A 19,879-nucleotide genomic window follows, 5' to 3' on the forward strand; every position below is an offset into this window, starting at 1 on the left:
CAACCATATATGTGTAACTTGTCATTCTCTAGAATCGTAGATCGCGGAGAGTCTTCATACAACTTCCCGTGGAGTAGTGCAGCGGTTAAGCGATGAACCACTGCCCCAGTGAGTGGCTCTTTCAAACCTAGCCATCAGTGAGGGGTATGATACCCAGGTCGCTTTTCCCGAGCAATTTCTCTCAACCAAGTGGGCAGTTTGCTCACAGTGCGATGGACAGGTTGTGATGACGTCACAAGATCACGTGACCTAGGTGGTAGGTGAGCTACTTGTTTTTCTCTGCGCCAAGGCTGCCGCTGAACGGGACGCGTTCTTGTTGTTGTTGTTGTTGTTGTTGTTGTTGTTGTAATTGTTATCCCCGTAAAATGGCGCATGCCCACACAGCGGGATACTCTTAACGCCATCGTGTTAACGACAGAACTTCAGCCTTATTTTCCCCCAACGATAGACGGTGATTAAAGATGCGCGCACGCTCAGGCCTCCAGAGCGGAGGAGAAATATCGATGGCAAAGAAGAAGCTACGCCCGGAGCCACGTCTTAAGAGGATGAAGAAGAAGAATCAAAGCAGGCTTTCGTCGCGGTTGTTCCATATGGACCGCGCATGTGGATCTAGAAAGCCGAATCAGACTTTCAATGAGCAAAAGGGAAGTTTCGGCCTTGGTGACACTTGATGTTGCTAAGGCTTATGACAGCGTGGAACACACGGTCCTTCTTAACAAACTTGCACAGCTACATCCACCGCACTACATTTATGCCTGGATTTGTTAATTTTTAAAAGACAGATTGTTCTTATGTACAGACGGATCTTTCTGTTCTAATATATATGTCCAATCCAGAGGTGTGCCGCAAGGATCTGTTCTGTCACCGCTGCTTTTTAACATAATGGTTCGGGAGATCCCCATTCATCCCAACATTACACCTTTTGTATATGCAGATGATATAGCTTTTTTTCTCCTTAGAAAAGAATATTCATGCTCTTTACCGGTCTTTTCAGACATACCTGACTGCTCTTGAAGATTGGTTGGACCAAATTAATTTATCACTTAATGTCAGCAAGTGTGGCGTGCTGGTATTTCCTCCAGACACCCCTTTGTACATCTCGCTAGCTACCGTTCCACCCCAATTCCGCAGGTGGAGTCGGTTAAATACCTAGGTGTTACTTACGACCCAAGTTTGGACTGGCGCCAGAATATTAAGAATAATGTTATTAAAGGCGAACGTGCTCTGGGCCGGCTGACACTGGTCGGCAATAAAAATTTTGGCATGCGTCGACACCTTACTGTTTCTCTACAAGGCTTATATGAGACCAATTCTGGATTTCGGTTGCGTCTTGTTCTCTGGTAGCGCAAACTATAAGATGCAGCTCTTAGCTTTACTGGAAAGGCGTGCCCTACGGCTATGCCTAGGGCTCCCAAAATCGGCTTCAAATGCCCTCCTTTATCTGGAAGCCCGTATTCCCGATCTCTACTCCCGCTTCCAACTACTCACGGTGCGTACTTTCCTCAGGTCCTTTGACCCGGCCCTCGGTGTTAATACTCCCATTTTTCTATCCCACCCACACCTGTTTTTCTCTACTCATTGGACACGTTATCAGCTTCCGCAAGTTAGGTTCACGCAGAACCTGTTGGCCCCGCTTCAGGTCGATCTGACCTCCTTGCAACTAGTTTCTGACACATAGGCTGATGCCGTCTTCTATTACGACCATATCTTTCCGTCCCATGCAAAACACACACCCGCAAATATCCTAAATGGTCTTCTTGCTGAACACTTACAGCATTTTCCTCATCATGCTGTTCACTCCACTGATGCTTCCGGGAGCTGTGAGCTTTCAGCTATTCCGTTCGCACCCCTGATTACACTCCAGTATTCTTTGCAGAGTTTTTGGCTCTTGGTTTGGCTCTTCTTAAAATTCCGTCGCATGTAGCACGGGTACTTATCCTTGTAAACTGCCTTTCAGTTTTAGTCTCTCTCCAAACTTCCGGCACCTCTCTATTGATGCGTTCCCTTAGGTTTTTTTGTTCCGCGCACAGTAAGGGAGGTCCGCTTTGTCTGGGTACCTGGTCATTCGGATATCTATTTCAACGAGGTGGCTGATTTACCGGCAAGGTCATATCTCACTGCCCCAGTAATATATCCTGTACCTCACCTCATTCCGTCGGAGATGTCCCGTTTCTAGCGGTTCCAACATATATCAGCCAGCTTGGGTGATCTGTTGCTGAATACCGTGGACTTTCAACATTTAAAGTTCCCATGGAATGTCCGTTCATGTAAGACAAGGCGGTGTGAAGTGTCCATGACGCTTTTTCGTTGCAGAATCCCCCACCTCAACTTGTACTTATGCAGTTGCTGGTTCGCTACGACAAACCTTTGTAACACATGCGGAGAAGTTGAAACAATTGACCAGTTTCTCCTCTCCTGCCGGCGGTTCGCATTTCAGAGAAAACAGTATTTGGAGGTCCCTCTTTCGAGGTTAGGACTTTCTTTGTCTCTACCAGTTCTACTCTCGTTTGGTGCGAGTGCCACGGGGTTCTCGTTAAGCACTTTCTGCGGCTACCTTCATAATTACATCATTGCAACTGGTCGCTTGCCCTGTTAACTCCATATAAAACTCCACCGCATGCCCAAAAAGCTTATTTTATTTTATTCCAGGTATATCTAATTTGTTTACTTACTGAAAAATTTTAACAATTCATATATATTTTCTAATTTCAATCATTCTACTATTCTCATTAGTTTTTTTTTTTCCCGCGCATATACATCCTTTGCATTCACCACCTTACCTTGGCCAATCCCCCCGCGTGGGTATGTGCCATTTTCATGTGGAGAAGAAGAAGAAGAAAGCAGGCCCGGCAAACTTGGCCAATCCCCCCGCGCGGGTACGTGCCATTTTCATGTGGAGAAGAAGAAGAAGAAAGCAGGCCCGGCAAACTTGGCCAATCCCCCCGCGTGGGTACGTGCCATTTTCATGTGGAGAAGAAGAAGAAGAAAGCAGGCCCGGCGAACTTGGCCAATCCCCCCGCGTGGGTACGTGCCATTTTCATGTGGAGAAGAAGAAGAAGAAAGCAGGCCCGGCAAACTTGGCCAATCCCCCCGCGTGGGTACGTGCCATTTTCATGTGGAGAAGAAGAAGAAGAAAGCAGGCCCGGCGAACTTGGCCAATCCCCCCGCGTGGGTACGTGCCATTTTCATGTGGAGAAGAAGAAGAAGAAAGCAGGCCCGGCAAACTTGGCCAATCCCCCCGCGTGGGTACGTGCCATTTTCATGTGGAGAAGAAGAAGAAGAAAGCAGGCCCGGCGAACTTGGCCAATCCCCCCGCGTGGGTACGTGCCATTTTCATGTGGAGAAGAAGAAGAAAGCAGGCCCGGCAAACTTGGCCAATCCCCCCGCGTGGGTGCGTGCCATTTTCATGTGGAGAAGAAGAAGAAGAAAGCAGGCCCGGCGAACTTGGCCAATCCCCCCGCGTGGGTACGTGCCATTTTCATGTGGAGAAGAAGAAGAAGAAAGCAGGCCCGGCGAACTTGGCCAATCCCCCCGCGTGGGTACGTGCCATTTTCATGTGGAGAAGAAGAAGAAGAAAGCAGGAAGACAACGAAGAAGGGAACCTTTCAAGGTGACCGAAGCGTTGCTGGTGCTTGGCTGTGAAATCAACTGCGGTTTCTTGGTGGTGCCTGCGTGCTCGTTACTGGTGAGGCCTTTCTACGTGGGGGGATTTGGCCAGGTCTAAGGTTAGGTCTGTAGGCGTGGTAAATGCGCATTTGAGGGCGCGTTTGGCTCAGGTATGTCGCTGACCTCCCCGGGCGGAGGGTGGGCAGCCTGGTTTGCCAGCTTGCCCACCCAAAGCTTGCCGCTGGAATCTTTTAAGAAAAATGGAATTGACGTCATCCCTGTGGCTCTCGTACCGATCGGTGAGGGCGTGATCAAGATGAAAAGCTCTAAAATTCTTCAACAGGAGCTCAAGTCTCTAACCAAGCACTATTTACAGATCTCTGAGGTGCGGCCGTTCGGCCGTAGAGGCATTGTCTGCAAGTCCTCTGACATTGCTTGCGCCACAGACCTGCTACAGTGCAAAATTTTTGACTCATTGCCGGTGAAAGCCTTCATCCCGGAACAGCTCGCTTGCTCCAAAGGCATTGTTCGTGGCGTCGACCCAGCTTCTTCCCCGCAGGAAATACTTGATGAGTTTCAAGATGCAGGTGTGGGGGTTCTTGCTGTCTACAGGTGCAGTCGAGAAGTAAATGGTTCGCGCGTACCGACAGAATCAGTCATAACAACTTTTGCTGGCTCCTCCTGCCCTTCTGAGCTCAAGGTCTGGCCGATAGTGTACCGTGTGGACCCTCTGCAGCCCCGTCCTCTCCAATGTTCTAACTGCTGGCGATTCGGTCACAGCGGTAAAGCGTGTAAATCTGCGACACGCTGCCGTCTTTGTGGTCAAGGTCATTCAGCTGACAACTGCTCCTCTGATCAGCCCCTGTGTTGCCTCTGCAACTCCAACCACCCAGCTGATGATGCCAACTGCTCGAAACGCGCTGACGAGCAAAGCCTGTTAGATATTATCCAGGTGAAGCGATGCTCGAGAGCTGATGCTTATGCACATCTTGATCGCAAGAATAACTCGTACGCTAGCCGTGCGCGATCTTCTGTTGGAGAACTCGAGTCAAATGTGACTGCTTCTATAGTGTCCACAGTAGAGCAGGCTCTTTCTGTGGTCGTCGAGCGAATGCTGAGCACTTTTGCTGAGGCTTTATCGCAGCTAGTTGCAGGCCAATCTTCGCTTCCTCAATCATCTGTTCAGGCGGCGACGTCTGTATCTCTCCCAACTTGTGCTGCTAGTTCTAGTCACTCCATGTCGCCTCCGGACGCATCCCAAGTCCCGCCTCCCACCACCGCCCCAGGCAATGTGTCTAGCGTCGATATTTGCACCACGGATGTTGAAATGCTATGCCCTACCCAGAAGCGTCCAGCTCCTTCCTCACCCTCGAAGACAGTTGCTTCGCAACCCAAAGCAAGGAAAGGACCTTCAAAAGTAATCCCCCAGTCTGATGTGCTGAAAGAGGCTGTTGCTGCCTCTTTCCTCAGTCAATAATCATGGCGGGTCTCAAAGTTATTCAGTGGAATTGCCGCTCTCTACTTTCTTCCCTTCCAGATCTTGAACTACTTCTTCGTAAACATACTCCAGATATAGTTCTTTTGCAAGAAACGTGGCTCTCTCCACTTAAATCATTCTCAATGAAAAACTTCCGTGTTTTCAGAGTTGATCGCGTTACCGGCAGGGGCGGCGGGTTAGTAACTATGGTCTCTACCAAAATGTGTCACCGGGCCTCTATTTCGAACAAAATTATGCTCCCTGACTGCGAACTGTTGGCAGTCGACATCTCACTTCCACAGTGCGCGAAAGTTACTATCGCAAACGTCTACTTCCCTGTAGGCGTTCACAGGACCGACAGTTTGGATAGCTTACTTAGCAGCGCAAGCGGTATAGTCATCGCAGGAGATTTTAATTCGCACCACAGTACCTGGGATACCAGTTCAGACTCCTGCGGCCAGCTTCTTTGGTCATGGATGGCCACGCATGCAGTGCGCTGCTGCAATTCCGGAGCTGTAACCTTTATGCGAGGAGCTTATCGTTCAGTCATAGATTTAACATTAGTTACTCGTGGGGTTGGGGTGTCTGCATGGTCAACAGAGGACTCGGGTACATCTAGTGACCACTTTCCAATAACTTTTAACATTCTAACATCTCCCCTCAGAAAGAGTGGGGCGACAATGAAATTTGTAAATCACATTTCATACAAAAAATTAATGTCTGCCACACTTCCATCTATAGTTAGCTCGAGTCGAGCAGAGAGAGCTCAGCAGTCCATTTTCTTTCTGCAAGATGCTGCTGAGCATTCTGTATTCTCTGTGTGCACCTCAGTCCCTGACAGACAGCCGTCTCCATGGTGGACGGAGGAGTGTGAGAAGGCTTATCGTCGTCGCAAAGCTGCCTGGAAAAGCCTTTCCTATAATCAGAGCCCAGCTAATTGGATAAATTATAAGTTCTTCTCTGCCTCTTTCAAACGAACTGTCAAAAAAGCCAAAGAGGAATATAATCAAGATTTAAATACGTATCTGTCAAGTCCCAAGAAAAGGAAGGCTCTGTATAGGTTCATGGCGCGCAATAAGAACTCTCTGACCGCCAACTGCACTAAGTCAATAGTGTTGTCTCCTCAGGAGGCTAAGCAAAACCTTGAACAAATCGCTCAGGGGCTGGCTTTGCGTTTTCAGATGCAGAAAACAGAACCTTTACACACACTCGCCCCAAGCTCGGACTATACTGAGGTTGATGTATCGGAGCTCCTACCAATTGTTTCTTCAATGCATTCTGCTGCCCCTGGATCTGATGGGGTTACTGTGGGTATGTTGAAGATTTTAGCGCATGACTTCACCACTCATCTTCTAGATATCGTCAACGCGTCATTGGAAAACACGTGGATTCCTCATAGTTGGAAGATTGCGAAAATAATTTTGCTTTTGAAGAATGCAGAGAACGGATTTCAATTAGACAATATACGGCCAATTGCTTTAACCTCAAATTTAGTCAAGTTGATCGAAAGAGTAGTACATTGTCGCCTCACAAAACATGTTAATGCCGTAAATGGCCTCAGCTCTGCGCAGATTGGCTTTCGTCGCGGCTGTTCCATTTGGACCGCGCATGTGGATCTAGAAAGCCGAATAAGACTTTCAATGCGCAAGAGGGAAGTTTCGGCCTTGGTGACACTTGATGTTGCTAAGGCTTATGACAGCGTGGAACACACGGTCCTTCTTAACAAACTTGCACAGCTACATCCACCGCACTACATTTATGCCTGGATTTGTGAATTTTTAAAAGACAGGATGTTCTTCTGTACAGACGGATCTTTCTGTTCTAATACCTATGTCCAATCCAGAGGTGTGCCACAAGGATCTGTTCTGTCACCGCTGCTTTTTAACATATTGGTTCGAGACATTCCCATTCATCCCAACATTAGAGTGTTTGTATACGCAGACGACATAGCTTTTTTCGCCTCAGAAAAGAATATTCATGCTCTTTACCAGTCTTTGCAGGCATACCTGTTTGCTCTTGAAGATTGGTTGGACCAAATTAGTCTATCACTTAATGTCAGCAAGTGTGGCGTGCTGGTATTTCCTCCAGACACCCCTTTGTACATCTCGCTAGTCTACCGTTCCACCCCAATTCCGCAGGTGGAGTCGGTTAAATACCTAGGTGTAACTTACGACCCAAGTTTGGACTGGCGCCAGCATATTAAAAATAATGTTATTAAAGGCGAACGTGCTCTAGGCCGGCTGATACGGGTAGGCAATAAAAATTTTGGCATGCGTCGCGACACCTTACTTCTCCTCTATAAGGCTTATATGAGACCAATTCTGGAGTTCGGTTGCGTCTTGTTCTCTGGCAGCGCAAACTATAAGCTGCAGCCTTTAGCCTTACTGGAAAGGCGTGCCCTACGGCTATGCCTAGGGCTCCCAAGATCGTCTTCCAATGCTCTCCTTTATCTGGAAGCCCGTATTCCCGATCTGTATTCCCGCTTCCAACTACTCACAGTGCGTACTTTCCTCAGGTCCTTTGACCCGGCCCCCGGTGTCAATGCTCCCATTTTTCTATCCCTCCCTCACCTGTTTTTCTCTGCTCATTGGCCACGTTATCAGCTCCCGCAAGTTAGGTTTACGCAGAACCTGTTGGCCCCGCTTCAGGTCGATCTGACCTCCTTGCAACGAGTTGCTGACATGCAGGCTGATCCCGTCTTTTATTACGACCATATCTTTCCGTCCCATGCAAAACATATGCCCGCAAACATCTTAAATGGTCTTCTGGCTGAGCATTTACAGCATTTTCCCCATCATGCTGTTCTCTCCACTGATGCTTCCGGGAGCTGTGAGAAGGCGGCAATTGGGATATATTCACAGGATCTGGATTTCAGCTATTCCGTTCGTATCCCGGATTACACTTCTGTATTCTTTGCAGAGTTTTTGGCACTTGGTTTGGCTCTTTTTAAAATTCCGTCGCATGTAGCACGGGTACTTATCCTTGCAGACTGCCTTTCAGTTTTAATCTCTCTCCAAACTTCCGGCTCCTCTCTATTGATGCGTTCCCTTAGGTTTTTTGTTCCGCGCACAGTAAAGGAGGTCCGCTTTGTCTGGGTACCTGGTCATTCGGGAATCTATTTCAACGAGGTGGCTGATTTATTGGCAAGGTCAGCACTCACTGCCCCTGTAATATATCCCGTACCGCACCTTATTATGTTGGAGACCTCCCGTTTCCAGCGATTCCAGCATATATCGGCCAGTTTGGGTGATCCGTTGCTGAATACCGCGGACTTTCAACATTTAAAGTTCCCATGGAATGTCCATTCATGTAGGACAAGGCGGTGTGAAGTGTCCATGACGCCTTTGCGATGCAGAATCCCCCACCTCAACTTGTAGTTATGCAGATGCGGGTTCGCTACGACAAACCTTTGTAGCACATGCAGAGAAGTTGAAACAATTGACCATTATCTCCTCTCTTGCCGGCGGTTCGCATTTCAGAGAAAACAGTATTTGGAAATCCCTCTTTCGAGGTTAGGTCTCCCTTTGTCTCTACCCGTTCTGCTCTCGTTTGGTGCGAGCGCCACGGGTTTCTCGTTAAGCTCTATTTGCGGCTACCTCCATGATTACATCATTGCAACTGGTCGTTTACCCTGCTAAATCCATATAAAATTCCACCGAATGTCCAAAAAGCGTTTTTTATTTAATTCCTGGAATATCTAATTTGTTTAATAATTAATTTTTAACAATTCATACATATTTTCTAATTTCAAACATTCACTATTTTACTTCGCTTTTTTCCCACTTTTTTTCCCCCTTGGCATTCACCACCGTACCTTGGCCAATCCCCCCGCGTGGGTATGTGCCATTTTTATATGGTGAAGAAGAAGAAGAAGAACTTGGCCAATCCCCCCGCGTGGGTACGTGCCATTTTCATGTGGAGAAGAAGAAGAAGAAAGCAGGCCCGGCGAACTTGGCCAATCCCCCCGCGTGGGTACGTGCCATTTTCATGTGGAGAAGAAGAAGAAGAAAGCAGGCCCGGCAAACTTGGCCAATCCCCCCGCGTGGGTACGTGCCATTTTCATGTGGAGAAGAAGAAGAAGAAAGCAGGCCCGGCGAACTTGGCCAATCCCCCCGCGTGGGTACGTGCCATTTTCATGTGGAGAAGAAGAAGAAGAAAGCAGGCCCGGCGAACTTGGCCAATCCCCCCGCGTGGGTACGTGCCATTTTCATGTGGAGAAGAAGAAGAAGAAAGCAGGCCCGGCGAACTTGGCCAATCCCCCCGCGTGGGTACGTGCCATTTTCATGTGGAGAAGAAGAAGAAGAAAGCAGGCCCGGCGAACTTGGCCAATCCCCCCGCGTGGGTACGTGCAATTTTCATATGGTGAAGAAGAAGAAGAAGACTCCTTTCTGTCACCGGCGGGGGAAACAGGTGCCGAAGATTTCAAGCCAGGCCCCGCGCACTTCCTCTCAGGTGCGTTGCGCAAGCTCTGCTCTGATCGCAGCTGCGTTGTTGCAGGCATCGTGTTATGTATGGGATGGAATACGCCACTTCAGGGTGACGTGGGCGGTTCTACCTGGCAGTCTCCGCGTACTGGGAGTAGCGGCACGAGGGCAGCCGGAAAATTACCGAGCAATTCGTTAACTGTGCGGCGTTAGCTGTGCACGTCGCACTGGTGAGTCTTAAGCCCAGCGCAGAAAAGGGGCTCAGAACGGGTGCTCTGGAATGTGTGCCCCCTGAGGTACCGTGGCCTTGGCGGCCTTCGGTGTGTATGCTGTCCCACTCCCTAGATCAAGAGGTGAGGTACCCCTATCGCTCTCGCTTGATGCTTTGGGGGAGGGAAACCTCCTCGAAATTAATTTTTCCTTATGATCTTATCCACAGCAGCCACTTGAAGTGCGGCTGTAAGGTTACAAGTTCTCGCTATCGATTCATGCTATGAGACTTGTGTGTAGCACGCCTCAAGCAATAGCTTCTTATAAGCGGGTATCAGGACAAAGAAGTCCAACGCAGAATTTCAGTAGGCTAGTCCGCGAGATGGCTGATACCCTCCAACATGAAGGCTGTCTCGAACTTGGTGGAATTTAGAACGGAATTTCGTAGACCACGTTGGTGGCACACTTCACAAACGCTGGCCATGCCTTTTGTGAAGTGTGGGACCAACGTGGTCTACAAAATTCCGTTATCCTGCGGAAAATCCTATACTGGACAGACGGGACGATGCGTGAATGACCGACTTAGGGAACACGCAAAAGATATTGAAAATAATGAAGGCCAGCGACTTGTTGAGCACTGTAGGGCTTGCAACAATTGCAAACCACGGTTCTGAAAGGTGAGGATTTTGGGCAGAAGTAAACATCAGACGGCTCGTGAAATTCTGGAAGCCTTTCATATAAAAAATGCGGGTCCGAGCTGTGTTAGTGACACTTCCGTTTTTCTCTATCAAGCCGAACAAAAATTTTTGTCGCGCCTACTGTGATAAGATTGATGCATGGCGTATCTGGGTGCCTTGTACGCGTGCGCATGCGCTGGTAGGGCTATATAGTTCGTATGCTGACGCTTGATTAAACAGTTGGAGTAAGCGCCCGTGTTGTCGTCTTTTGTGTTGTGTCGTTGCTCTAAAAATGCTTTATTATGTCTGAAAACCAACTAGCTCAGCAGTTAACCCTCTTAAAGTGTTTTACTATGTTATCACCAATTTTATACGGGAAAGTGAGTGTGGTTTTTTTTTTCCTTGACATGGTCATCCCAACTGTTTTTTCTAGATTTAGTGTCATCTGCCTTTCCTGGCACCACTTTGATATTACTTCGAGATCGGCCTTTAATGTGACCTGGTCTCCTTAACTGTTATTTTTTTATATATTATGCAATCATCCGCAAACATGCGAAAAGTAGCGTCAGTATACACTTGTTAAATTATTTATACATATTAGGAATAGAATCGGCGCTAATACCGTGCCTTGCGGGACCCCTGAGTTACTTTTACGTACTCGGATGAACATCCTTCAAACTGAATAAACTGTTTGCGGTCAGAAAGATATGCTGTTATCCAGTCAGTAGTCGTAATAGTACCGAAAAAGTTTTCGATTTTGTAGATGAGTTTGGGATGAGACACGCGATCAAAAACCTTTGAAAAGTCCAGAAAAAGCATATCGATTTATCCACTCACGTCAGTTGTCGATGCCAAGTCATGTATGGTTTCCAATAGCTGCGTTGTTGTGGACCGACCCTTTCTGAAGCCATGCTGGTTATTGTTCAGTAATTCATTCTGTTCACAATAGGTTACAATGTGTTTAAGTGTAATATGCTCTACACGTTAACTTCTCGGCGCTACACGTTAACTATGAGGGACGTCTTTATGGAGAGCTGTCAGTTCGTTTTTACCCTCGGTGGTTCTTTCACAACTCACAACGAGTGCTTTTGCTTTCTTACATCGAAATTCCGCCTCCGCAGCCGGGATTCAATCTTGCCACTTTGGGCTCACCAGCCTAGGTATAAAGCCCTTAAGGCACTGCGCGGGTTTTATTGGTGACACTGGTGTCCTCGAAAGAAAGTGAGCTGGGTTTCGGCGGTAACGAAGCCCACTTGGTAGCCGTCGGCATCGGAATGACCGAGGTTTTTGTCAACATGGTTTGGTTTATTGGAGTTTAACGTCCCAAAGCGACTGAGGACATGGGGGACAGCGTAGTGAAGGGCTCCGGAAATTTCGACCACGTGGGGTTCCTTAGCAAACACTGATACAGTACACAGTACACACGGGCACAATACACGGGCCTCTAGAATTTCCCCTCCATCGAAATTCGACCACCGCTGCCGGCATCAAACCCGCGTGTTTCGGGCCTGCAGACGAGAACTATAACCACTGAGCCGCCGCGGCGGCTCCATTTAATGTGAACGAGAACATTTGGGAAATCGGTGTACGTATTCTTGCAAAGTCCAGAATGCAGCAGGCTGGTAAATATGAGGTTGAAAATAATATAGTCCCGTCTAAGGACATTACACAAATACAGCTTGCATTGGGTGGGGAAAAAAATAATTATAAGGATGAAACCTAGCGGCGATAAGCGATGAACTTCGTTCATAAAGTAAACGTTACAAAGCTGTTGAGAATTTCGCAGTGAACCAGCCGTACTGTTCTGATCAAAAAAGGTCCAATTTTTTTTTTTCTGCGCAGGTTTCATGACCAGTGGCTATGACACTGGAATCGACGCATTGTGCAAATCGACGCTGCCAGTAGCCGCCGTCGCCGTTTTGCTCGCGTGCGGTATCATATATCTGCTCGCGACCAAGTTGGGAGGCAAACCGCCAGTAACGGTCCGTCGCTGTGAGGGCCTGGCTTGCAGCGACCCGTATGAAGCTCCGGAAAGCTTTCTGAACTACACCGTAAAACCCTGCGCCGACATCTACGAACACGTGTTCAGCCGGTGGACCTGGAACCGGGAGCACCTGGGGTTCCTCCAGGAGTCCCTGGACAACTACCTGGTCCAGATGCGCGCCATATTCGAGAGTCCCAGCGCCAACGCCGCGGGAGCGGGGCTCGCTGGTGGCCTGCGGGCCGGCGGCGGCCTCTACTCGCAATATCTGGCTGCCATGGGGAGCAGGACGCTCACTCTGGAGGAAGACATGTTTTTCTTCTTGCACAAGTTTCTCGTGAGTAGAATAATCGACAGCAGGACGACACACGATGCCATGAAGGTGGGCGCGGAGACATCGTTCACGTTCGGCCTCAACGGATTTCTGACGCTGCGCCCTCAGCGGCTCGACGCAGCCGCAGTGGTGTACGCATTCAAGGGCAGCGCTCTACAGACGTCGTTCCCGGCTGTGGCCGATTTCCTGCACAATGTCAGGATCATCCTTGAGGGCGTCAGCGCACCAGCGGCTCCGAGCCTCGCGACCGCTGTAGTGGCCCTTGACGGAATCGTTGTCGCGCATAAGCATCGCCGGAAGTCAGCGTACAAAAATATCCCCCCACCAGAGCATATCCCTTCACCAAGAATCGCCAGCACTGTGGTCGCTCACTGCTGTGCCGATGAAGCGCCTCACTGCCATGTCTGCAGTCGTGGACGGCGGTGTAGAGACAGTTCTTCTTCCTGCGCTTCTGCCTCGTGGCCTGTCAGTCGATCGTCAACCACTACAGCAGTGAGCGCGCGCTACAAGTGTATTTTGCACAGGTCAAGAACCCTGCTTTCGCCGAGGTGTCTGAGCGAGCGCATTGCTCGTTCGTGCCGTCCCATCGAAAGTGTAATGCTTATGCACTGGCGAATGCCGAGAGGAGTTTTTCTTCGACCTCGGCCAATGCGATGTTTTTGCGACGAGAATGTTTGTTACACTGAAAAACTGTTCTTCGATATCGCTGCATGTGAAATATAGGCGGATGTGAACCGTGTTTTTATTCTACAAATCTATCAAAGCGGTTTCGCCTGCCTAAGCTTATACAAGTGGGTTTATTTTAACATGAATTAACAGGACCGCTTCTAACAGGAGTTTTCTGATAATCTCGGATTCCGCTGACGTCTACTGAACGATAATTTTCGAGGTGGCCCGCCGGCTTTCACATTGTGTCATGAACGAACTGAAAATACTTGACAGTAATTTCAAGCTGTGACTAGTTACACTATCAGCATTCAAAAAGTAGCTATTCTTAGTGCACTTACCTATTGGGAGTGAAGATGACACTTGTCAGGGGGAACCAGGTGCTTGCCATTGAAGAATAAATTCTCTGTGCTGCAGTGTTAATTTTAAGATTTTGAAGAAGAACATATATAGCCGACTCTGAACGTCGTGCATTATAAACGTTAGTGCGTGCACGCCACTGTCGTAATTTGCAACGCTGCTTGTTATTATAAAAATGCGTTTGTTCGTACCTGAATATGTAGCCCGTTATGTTGTTTGTAAACGTGCTTTAACCGGCCGCGGATCTCGGTGCGTGGAACTTCAGTGCGTGGAAGCGGCATCGTGCGAGGTCCTTGGGCGCGTTGCTGACACCCTCGCAAGGATTTGAGTGCAAAACACGAGTAGAACAACCAGAACGCAGTAAAGCAGGAGGCATCTCTGAAAGCAAATACAGCTCAAATTCTCGATACTGATCTCCTCACCGGGTTTCGGAAAAAACAACTGCCGTCTTCCGTTCCTCTGGATTTTTTTCTTCCGGCCAGCATTCGTTAAAAAAAAGTCCGTTATAGCCTCCAATGGTTTGCCGTCCAGGTTAGCTAGCATTTGGGTGGTCACCGTATCTCCCACCAAGCAAGTATCCCTCCTTATATCCGCGAGTGCGGCACGAGCCTACGACGTTGTGATCTTCTTGAGCATTTCCTCATTCTACGTGCCCGTGTAGTCTCCCATTTCCGGACTAACACTCTCCGGTTTTATGTATCCCCGGCTAATTTCTGCAGTGAGCTCCCTTTCGCTACCCTTGAAGTTATTTATGGCCTTAAGCAGATTTGCTTTGTGCTCTGTTTTGCCCCTTCATGGGTCCACCAAGCATATCGAGATCGTGAGAGGTATCATAACCAACGGCCTGGCATACATCCTTCTAACAAATTTCGGGGCCGAGCGGCAACACATCGCCAAGAGCACGGGGGTCGCATACTTCGAGGACATCTCCGAGACTCACCACTGCCTGGCCTTCCAGAGCGAAACGTCCACCTGTCGAACACCCCAGTTAGTCCTTGATGTGAGCCCAGGCTTTCAGTCGAGAGGAAAGGACTAGTCGGTTTTCTGCATCAGTTCCAAGACTGTTTCTCGTCTACGTCGGCAGTCAAACAGACGCTTCTCGCTAAGCACCGCATTATAACGGACGACAGTACCCGACCGGTTCGACAAAACCCATACCGTGTCTCATTGCGGGAGCGTGAAGTCATAGCTCAGCAAGTCCAAGAAATGCTCTAGAATGGTGTTATCCAGCCATTGAGGAGTCCCGCGGCTTCGCCTGTTGTTTTGGGTTAAGAAGAAAGATGGCAGTCTACGATTCTGCGTTGACTACCGGAAACTTAACCAGGTTACTAAAAAATACGTCTACCCGTTACCACGCATTGGCGATTCTCTTGACCGGCTGCGGCACGCGCGCTACTTTTCTTCGCTGAGCTTAAAAAGTGGTTATGAACAGATCGAAGCTGACGAGCGGGGTCGCGAGTAGACAGTGTTCGTGAAGAAGTATCTTTATAAGTTCGAGGTCCTTCCTTTCGGTTTGTTTTCGGCTCGGGCAACACTTCAAAGAATGTTGGACGCTGTTTTGTCAGGCCTGAAATGTACAGCGTGCTTGGTGTACCTGGAGGACGTTGTTGTATTTACGCCAACGTTAACATTTTAAGCGCCTCTTGACTGTGTTACAGACTATAAGGTCTGCCGACCTGACGTTAAGTCCTGAAAAATGGCGCTTTGGTCATGAGGAGCTCCTTTTGCTAGGCCATGTCGTCAACCATCATGGGATCCAGCCGGATCCTGCTAAAACCGCTGCCGTCGCCAAATTTCCCACTCCTTCGGACAAGAAAACGGTCCGGCGTTTTTTGGGTCTTTGTGCTTATTACCGGTAGTTCATTGCCAACTTTTATCGACTTGTTGCGCTGTTGACGCGTGTGACAACAGAGGACGCCCCTTTGCGTGGACAGAACAGCAGCAGCAGCAGGCGTTTGATGAATTAGGGCGGCGCTTGCAAACTACGCCTGTCCTTGGCCATTTCGACTCTCGTGCGGAGACTCTGTTCCACACACATGCCAGCAACGTGGCCTCGGTGCTGTACTCGTCCAGTGGCAGGGCGGCGCCGAGCGCGTCATAGCATACGCCAGCGGCACTCTGTCTAATGCTGAACCTAATAATTCCAGTACCGAAAAAGAATGTCGCACCTTTGTAACGGCAGTAATGAAATTTCGACCTTACCTGTACGGTAGGCATTTTCAAGTCGTAAGCCACCACCGCTCTCTCTGCCGGTTGACGAAGTTACGGAATACCTCTGGCCGCCTTGCACGTTGGAGTTTACTTCTTCAGGAGTTCGACATGACCATCATATACAAATTGGGGCGCCAGCATAACAATGCAGACTGGCTGTCCAGGTCTCCAGTCCAGGTTGCGCGCGGAGACGACGAGCCGGACATTCCTCTCATCGCAGCCGCGGACACAGCAACTATTTCCAATCAGCAACGTGAGGACCCGGCGCTGAAACTTCTCATCGACATTCTGGAAGCACGTGCAAAGGAGCTTCCCCAGCCCTTCGCAAGAATGCAGACCTCCTTTTGTATGCGCAACAGGGTGCTGTAAAAAGTGAACTTGTCTCCAACCGGAAGCGACAACCTCCTTGTCGTCCCAGCGCCTCTCCGTGAAGAAGCACCTCTCCGGTCACCTCGGCTACGCCCACACTCTGGCTCGGACCCAACAGAACTATTACTGGCTTAAGCTTGCGGTGACAGTGCGACACTGCGTGCGCACATGCCGCAATTGTCAACGATCGAAAAAAACCCATGAGAAGCCAACTGGACTTTTAGATCCCCTACAAGTGCCCAGAGTCCCGTCTGAGCAAGTTGGCACGGACCTTCTGGACCCTTTCTTAACTTCATCTTCGGAAAACCGGTCGATCATCGTCGCCACAGATTACCTCACGCACTACGCTGAAACCAAGGCCCTCCAATGCGGTACAGCAGCCGAGGCTGCAAAGTTTTTCGTCGAACGCATCTTCCTGAGCCATGGCGCCTCGGCACTTATTATCACGGATAGAGGCACCGTTTTCAATTCCAAACTCTTGTAATCCCTCATGCGACTGAGTGGCACTACTCATAGGAAAACAACCACCTACCATCCCCAGACAAATTGCCGGACCGAGCGCCTAGAAAACTCTCGTCGACATGCTATCCATGTACGTTGACGCTGAGCAATGATACTGGGGCTATATCCTGCCATGTATTACTTTCGCGTACAACACGGCTCAACAAGAAACCAGGCGGAGGACGCCCTTCCGTCTGTTGTACGGCCGCGAAGTGTCGACAGTGTTGGAAACAATGCTGCCCCATGATGGCCAAGACCCCGACGCGTGCGCCGAGGAATTTACTCTTCGTGCAGAAGAAGCTCGACAACTTGCAAGAGTGCGCCTCCTGAACCAACAAGGCCTTAACAACCGGCGTTACAACCGCAGCCAAAGAATGATGACGTTCACCCCGGACGACAGAGCGTGGGTATGGTCCCTCATTCGACGCCGCGGTCTTTCCGAAAAACTGCTTAAGCAGTACTTCGGCTCCTATGCAGTTCTCCGTCAGCTAAGCGACGTAACCTACGAAGTTCTTTCGGATGGGGTTTCCAAGACTACCCACCGTCATGCCCTTTCACGCTAGCGTTACAGGGGATTAACCATGGATGAACCGCAATGTCAATAAAATTGCTCTACGCTATTTTCTAGAGGGCCTTTTTTGATAGGCATTCGCCGCTTCTTTATAGAGTTGTAGCCGACTATAGTCATTCTGAAAAATATTGCTGGACCCGAAAAATATAGGTGGTCAGGAGGCACTGACAACGAATAATATTTCTAATTTCGATGAAGTTTAAGATTCAGTTCATGGAAGGCTTCTATGGATGGCGATTAGTATATGCCACCCCCTCCCTTGTTAGCTTAGTCGCGACGAATAAACATTGGAGCCAAGTGGAAGCAGAATAATTTCCGAGTCGATGATTGAGGAACTGGGCCAGGTTTCGCTAATAATAGCTGGGTTAGATTCGGTAGTATCACGTGCACATTACGAAGAGCATCAAGTTTAGGCAAAGTGCTTCTGACATTAGTGTATATGAACGGCAAGTTCCCACAACAGCTTGTCGAGCGGGAACAACAAGTTCTCAATAGCATTAATTTGTAATGTTTCAGCCTAATAGTATCCAGGAGTGCACGTAATATCCGACACTGCTTGTTAGTATCACATTGAGTTAAAATGAGCACCGGGCCAAACCACAGGGTGGAATCTCAACGCCGCAACATTTTTAATGTACCTAATGTGGTTAAACCAGCAGTGTACCAGGTATTAGTACGACCGAAATAGAACATGCTTCATCTCTCTGGGACCATTCTCTTTCGACACGTCTTGAATTTGTCCCGAATAACTCAGCACTCTTCAACGAGAACACTGCAACCAGCGTCGCATATGAGAAAATAAAATCCATTCATTAGCATTTCAAGGGCGCCGCAGCAAAATGTCCAGATTTGTTCATTTCGTACCGTCAACTGTCACTTCAAGCTGAATAGCCAATTCATTACTCGCCTCTCTTATTTCTTGTCGTGCCTCTACCGCGAAACAGCTTATATTGTCACTTGTAGCAGTAACTCTCTTTTATTCGTTCATGATAAGTACAGAAGCCGACTAGAATCGCCTTTCACAAGACGCCATGTCAATTATTGGCCCTACTCTTTCCCATTAATTCTTATGTCACGTTTGTGTTTGTAATTTATTTGCTGCTCATTCTTTTCGTCGCTTTGGTATTAGCTTGTCTCTACTCATTGTGTATATTTTTGCAATTGAGGGTAAATGAACAGAACATGACAGTCTTTATTTGACCATTTACAAGTACAATATCGCCTCGGAGTGAGGCAAAAGATGGGAAAAGAGGCCTATACTCTGGCTTACACATCATAACACCGGTGACTCAGCCGCAAAAATAAAAAAAGACGCAATTTTTCTAGAGGCAAAATAAAGCGTTTTCCAGTATGTAGGCACAGACAATGGTAACAAATTACCAAATATCGAAGCGCAGAGAAAAGTGGCAAATCATGAAATTCAAACTTTACCAAACAAAATCATATAGTTAAGCACAAAATCAGTAATTTTTCACTTTGAAGAAAAATTGCACAGCAGGAAAAAGCAACGTAACTATTGTCTTCCTGAGAAAAACTCTTGGGCATGATTAAGCACTTGCTACTATACTGCGTTTCATACATGGCAGGCAACGCGGCGGAGGTTTCTGAAGTAGTGCGTCCGCGCAAATACATTACTCCGCCACGTATCATTCGTTCTTCTCGAAACTCCGGTCATTGTTTGGACAAATACAAAGAGCGGTATAAAACGATGCAGTAGCATTGAAAATCACGGTGGAAGCTGTGAGAGGCTCTGTGTTCGGTGTCTCTGGCCATAACGTTCACGGAGTGTGAACTACTTTTTGGGCGCGGATTTAGCAGAAGCGATTCGCCCTACCAACCGCGTATCATACCGCCACTTGTACTTTTTGCTTCTCGAAATCTCGATGAGGCGCAGGACGAAAATGTGGTTAGAGGTGAAACGAAGCCCATGAGGTGCCCGTCAAGGCACTTAAGATTTGTCGCTATGAAATATATTTGTGTTAGATTTGGTTGTATGGCGAACTACTTTTTGCGTGCGGACATAGCCTGCGCGAACAGGCGCGCTAGTTTTGGCAGCGTTTCATGCTGTGTGTGAAACGGAGTATAAAGCTGGATGATATGAAACACTCCTGCCAAAGCGAGTGGAGCGGAGCGATGGCTGGCTCAGTCAGTCTGACGTCCGCCCCTGCGGACGTAGTCTAGGTTGCAGGCGTCGCTTCCGCATACTTGCTCCGCCATAGCCTTCGCATTCTCGCAGGTTTCCTCGGTGTCGTAAAACTTGAAGCCGACCTCGTCCGTTTCCTTGTTGCCTGGAAGAGAGTAGAGCATCCACTGGCTGAAAGTGTCGTTTTCCCGCCCACTGGCCGACCTCTCCGCCTCCTGGTGCCTCCTGGTGCCTACTGGTGACTATCGCCTCCTGGTGCTCACCGAGGGAGGCACGCAGGCCCGCCTGGACTGACGCTACCACCGCAACGGGCGCGCCAGCGCCACCCGAATAAGCGCGGCATTGTAAG

At 48.7% G+C, this 19,879-nt stretch overlaps 1 protein-coding gene across 1 annotated transcript in view; it reads right to left on the reverse strand.

The window, feature by feature from the left end:
* Positions 1-18,647: 18,647 nt before the first annotated feature.
* The window catches only part of LOC149339038 (uncharacterized), a 43,090-nt gene continuing 41,858 nt past the window's right edge, over positions 18,648-19,879 (reverse strand). Inside the window, exon 5 of the mRNA XM_089550393.1 lies at positions 18,648-19,675. Within this exon, the coding sequence (XP_089406519.1) occupies positions 19,530-19,675 (146 nt within the window). The 3' untranslated portion in view covers positions 18,648-19,529. The remainder of the gene's footprint in view (positions 19,676-19,879) is intronic.

Source organism: Amblyomma mixtum, chromosome 6 (assembly GCF_055824585.1).
Source record: "Amblyomma mixtum isolate Tamu chromosome 6, ASM5582458v1, whole genome shotgun sequence".
Taxonomy (NCBI): Eukaryota; Metazoa; Arthropoda; class Arachnida; order Ixodida; family Ixodidae; genus Amblyomma; species Amblyomma mixtum.